Here is a 4,627-nt window from a genome sequence, read left to right as displayed (position 1 = left end):
ACAAACCTAAATGATGGTGAGGTCACATTTCAACAAAACTTTGACTTTTTGTCTCTTTAATATAAAATGCTCATATTTTAATTTAAAACTTTTGTAGTAAGTTGTTTTGAATCTAACTGGATCACATTTGGCCAAACAAATTTAATCTCTGGGTGGCTCATCTATTACATTGTCATTAAATGTAATTTAATTCACAAACACCTACCCCTTATAGTAATGCATTATTAAAAAAAAAAAGTTAATTTAACTTAGATTTAGTAATCTGCAGATTGATGGTGCCTCTTTTGTCATTACAATTCCAAATACAAGACGTTTAAACCTTCCTTTTGAGTTAGATTTCTGTCACCATCCACTGTGTTAACAGGTCTTTTTTGACCCGTGTCTTAACTCAGCTTTAAAATACACTAAAAACAATAACTTATTGTTTGATTTATTTATTTTTTTGTCATATTTTGCTTATTTTGTTATTCTTCCTTATCCACAGATATGTTGGTTTTATAATTTTTTTTCTGTGGGTCTCTGAACCTTTAAAAAACAAGTTTTTTTTTTAATTCTATAAAAAACAGAAAAAAACAACCTCAAGAGAATCATATAAATACAACAAAAGTTATTCTGTTACTTGAAATTTAATGATTTCTAAAATTAATCTGCTTGATCTATTTTTTAATTTGAAAATGACTAACTCTGCTATCTTCTATTGTGTTATGGGTCAGTTTTGACCCATACATATTTTCTTCAAGAACCTTCAGAAAAACATGTATATTTTTTGTCAGCAATAGAACTTTAATCCAAACACAATGGAGCACAAACAACAAATAAAACAAAGTAATCATTCCAATGGAAATCATGTATATCTTTCAAAAGTATTAAAAAGATAAATCAGAGAAAAGTCTTTGTGTGTCTGGACTGGAGATGGCCAGGTTTATTTATTTTACTGTTTTGCAACTATACTGGACAAGTGAGCATCCCCTAACTGGGAGAGGAGGTGGCTGTCATAAATCCACTTATGATTTCAATTTTTGGCTGTAATTATTGCTTTATAAATGTATTTTAAACGACTGGGTCAAACTGACCCTAACACCAGAAAGGACATAATTTCAACCAGAACATTTTAGAAGAAAACAATAAAGAATTAAAAAACTGAATTTTGGTAAAATCAAGGTTCCCGACAAAGTCAAAAAGCATTGATGGAATAAATTTATTGTAAGTGATTCTTTTATGCAATTTTAAACTAAAACGGGTTGGTGCCGACCCCAACAAAAGGTTAAGGAACCGTAGAGTTTTTAAGATTATGGACCCATTCAAAGTTTTTTCCACAACTTTGTTCGCTGTAAGTGATCTTCCAATGTGATTTTCTATGTTTTTTTCGTGAATAGTTAACTGTCATCGATGTGTACATCAGAGTCTACTGGTAATTATGCATCAGTTAAAGATCATTTTACTGGATTTAATAGATATAAACAATCCTGAATGGATTACAGTTAGCTTGGACAGCTGAGAAGAAAACCTTTGGATGGCAATACTATTCAAGCAAGAGGAGTCCAAAAATGTATTGTCTTCTGGTTTTGAAACTTTAAAATTATTATTTTTTTTTAAATATGAGGCTGAAAAGTGAAAAGTAACTCCACGTTATGGTTAGATTTCCTGTGGATGTTGCATTTTTCAGGCTAAATGATCAGTTTACAACAACCCTTGGAAACGTAAAAGGTGTTTCAGCAAAAGAAAACATGTATTAACAAGGGTTTGGTTTGCAAGAAAAATAATCCATGTGATATTTTAAGCCAATACTGTAAGGCAGCTACACTTATCCAATGTAGACAACACTAGCAAAAATCATTGAAACTTTCAGAAAATTAAGGGGTAGCAAAAACATTTTTTTATTATACTGCTTAGCTCAACACAAAATCAGCATGTACTGTGCGTGGCCTTGCAGAGAACATGCACCTCCTACACGTACACCTACGTGCCGTAAGAAATAGCCATGAGAAGTGGCTAAGCAAGACTAAATTGCATCTCTGATGCATTCTCCTCTCCTTTTTTGATGCATGCTTCACATTTTTGCTGCAGCAGTCACATCAGAAAAAGGAAGACAAGAAAGGAAGTACCAGTGATGGAATGTAGGTTATGCAGTACAATAAAAAATAAAATAAAAAGGCTTTTCTATTGTTTGGTAAGGCTGTAGTCCAGAACCCCTGCAGGGATCACTTTTTTTTTGCAGCCCTCGTAAAACCTAATTGTTTGATTCCGGTTTTCTTTCACTTCTTTGGTAGTATCGATGATGAATTCATGCAGTTGTTCTTTTTCAGTGTTACAGTATTGGGTTTTGACAGCCGTCATAACCGGTCTGTTGTTGGAATGATTAGTGCAAGTATGAAACTGCAATGGCAGGCATGTCCTGGAATGCCCGTCACCTGAAATTCAGAGAATCCAGTGAGGGAGTGAAGCTCACAGGCATATTTTTCTCGCTTCGACACCGCCGTCTTTTCACTTTTCACAACTACGCCAGAGATGTGTGATGTTTTTTTTCAACATAACAATATCAGATGGACTCCTAACAGGGTGCATGTTCTTTTTCTGGACACTCACATTCTGTCTTTGCTGCCATAAATGTGTCTTTGCCGCCTGTTTTGTGAATAATTTGAGGTCGGCTGACAGAGTTTGGGACAGAACCCATCTGTTCCTGCCCTTCTTCCCTACAGAGCTTCTGATCGGAACCGGGCAAAGTCCGGCCAGACTCGGTCAGCTGATGCACTGGGGCTTGGATGCCGAGTTTCCGGATGCTCCAATTAAGCTTATGCTGTTTGTCTGCTTTCTTAGTGCTTGGATGACAGAGCATCAGAGTGTTATGAGTCACACATCCTGAGTGGGAAAGCTGTGGATACTTGTGGAAGAGGGAGGGGGGGTATTAAACAAATAAATAAAAGACCAGAAAAGCAGCATGGCAATATGTTGATGAGAAAAAATATTCAGATTTTGCTGCCAGAAATAGACACCACTAAAGAGCTCTGACATTTCAGGAAACAAGGATCTTTTCTCTCTGCCGGTAATCAACATTTTTAGCAGAAACCTGTATAGTGGAGAGAAACTGCTGTGTCATTTGATTAAACTGGGATATCAGCAGAGGTGACAAGCATTTAATATAGTGACAGAAGGCACATTTATGGTCTTTTTCTTATAGGATGTGGCATATAGATCCTTTCCATAAAATATAATTTCCATGATACAAAATAAACTTTTATAGAATGTAGATTCAGGGCCAAAATATAGTATTTTTGTTTATTTTTAGATAAATTGGAGATCTAGAAACCTCATGGCATAATATTTCTAATCTCGGAAAAGTCAACCAAGCAGTAATTGAGTTTTAAGGACCCATTTATATTAATGATTGAAAGATTTTGTTGACAATCCTGCAACTAAGTTGCTCGGTTTCCCCAATTTATGCGTTCCCTAAAGGTCAAGTGCTGATGATTACTGAAGGGCTTTGTTTCTTTCAGTTTTAGCAGCTTGACCTTTTCTGCTCAGTGTGGCATGTTTGCCATCTACAAGCAGTAAAAGTTAAAACTCCTGTTAGCCAGGCATCTGAAAGAGCCCACAGCCTACCCTTCTCTGTTGTCGTCTTCATCTGGGTTGGAGATGAGCTGGGATCCGGCGAGGGAAATGTCCAGGGCGGCCAGAGGCAAGTCTCTGTAAGCAAAGCTCACCAGCTGGACTGGAGCCACGCACTGGTTGTCGTCCTCCACCTGCTGGGAGATGACCTCCAGCTCTGATGCTCTCGCCTGAGGAGGGTCTCTGTGACACATAACACAGCCAAAGCAGCCCCGTTACGCTACATACACAGCTTGGCGAACCACCGTTTTGACATTAGCAGCTTCAAAAAGCTTGGATCCTCATTTTTTCTACAAGTGTAGCCTGTTTTTAAAGCACATTTATGATAAATTCATCAAAAAAATGTCAGTTAGGCTATAGTCTGGGCTTTGGGCACCTACATTCTTACCTGACTGAGCCATTTTTGTTTGTTGCTTTGTGGATGTTTAGAGTCATCTGATTTAAGCATCAGAAAATGCTCCCCTTCATGAATTGAGATGTCCCTGGTAAACTCATGGTGTCCATAGGTTGACCTTGTAATGATACATTTATAGGAAGAATTGTATGGAGAGAAAATAGTATCACCCCAATATGTGCGTGCTTAGTTCTTGATTTGTGCATACTTTGGATTTGTGTGTCGTAATTCTTGATTTTTAGCTCTTACTACATATTTTGTGCATAAGTGCAAACATTATTAAATTAAAATTGAACTTTGATTGTGAATATTATCTGGTGAAACTTGACATTTACGCACTTTCTTAAATAGAAATGGCTGATAATTAATACAAAAAGTCTAAATAAGTATTTTTGAAATACTTTTACGCACAAGTACGCACAGACAAATCCAATTTTACACACAAATCAAGAATTACACACGTTCAAATTGGGGTAAGTCTATTTTCTCTCCAAAAATTGAGTGTTTCCAAAGATTGATAACAATTTTTTTCAAATATTTTTAAGTCTTTTAGGCTTCAATTTTGATCCATTAAAGATTGTTGTTTTGTAATTTTTCTGTAGATTACATTCTGCCCTGGTGTTGTGC

At 36.2% G+C, this 4,627-nt stretch overlaps 1 protein-coding gene across 1 annotated transcript in view; it reads right to left on the bottom strand.

Annotated features, from left to right (window-relative positions):
• The window catches only part of tmem266 (transmembrane protein 266), a 26,119-nt gene that overhangs the window by 14,499 nt on the left and 6,993 nt on the right, over positions 1-4,627 (bottom strand). Inside the window, exon 3 of the mRNA XM_024280936.2 lies at positions 3,601-3,789. Coding sequence (XP_024136704.1) covers positions 3,601-3,789 — 189 coding nt within the window. The remainder of the gene's footprint in view (positions 1-3,600; positions 3,790-4,627) is intronic.

This window comes from Oryzias melastigma, linkage group LG6 (genome assembly GCF_002922805.2).
Source record: "Oryzias melastigma strain HK-1 linkage group LG6, ASM292280v2, whole genome shotgun sequence".
In the NCBI taxonomy this organism is placed as follows: domain Eukaryota; kingdom Metazoa; phylum Chordata; class Actinopteri; order Beloniformes; family Adrianichthyidae; genus Oryzias; species Oryzias melastigma.
Note: the sequence above shows the minus strand (reverse complement) of the source record. Positions and strands in the feature narration are given on the sequence as shown.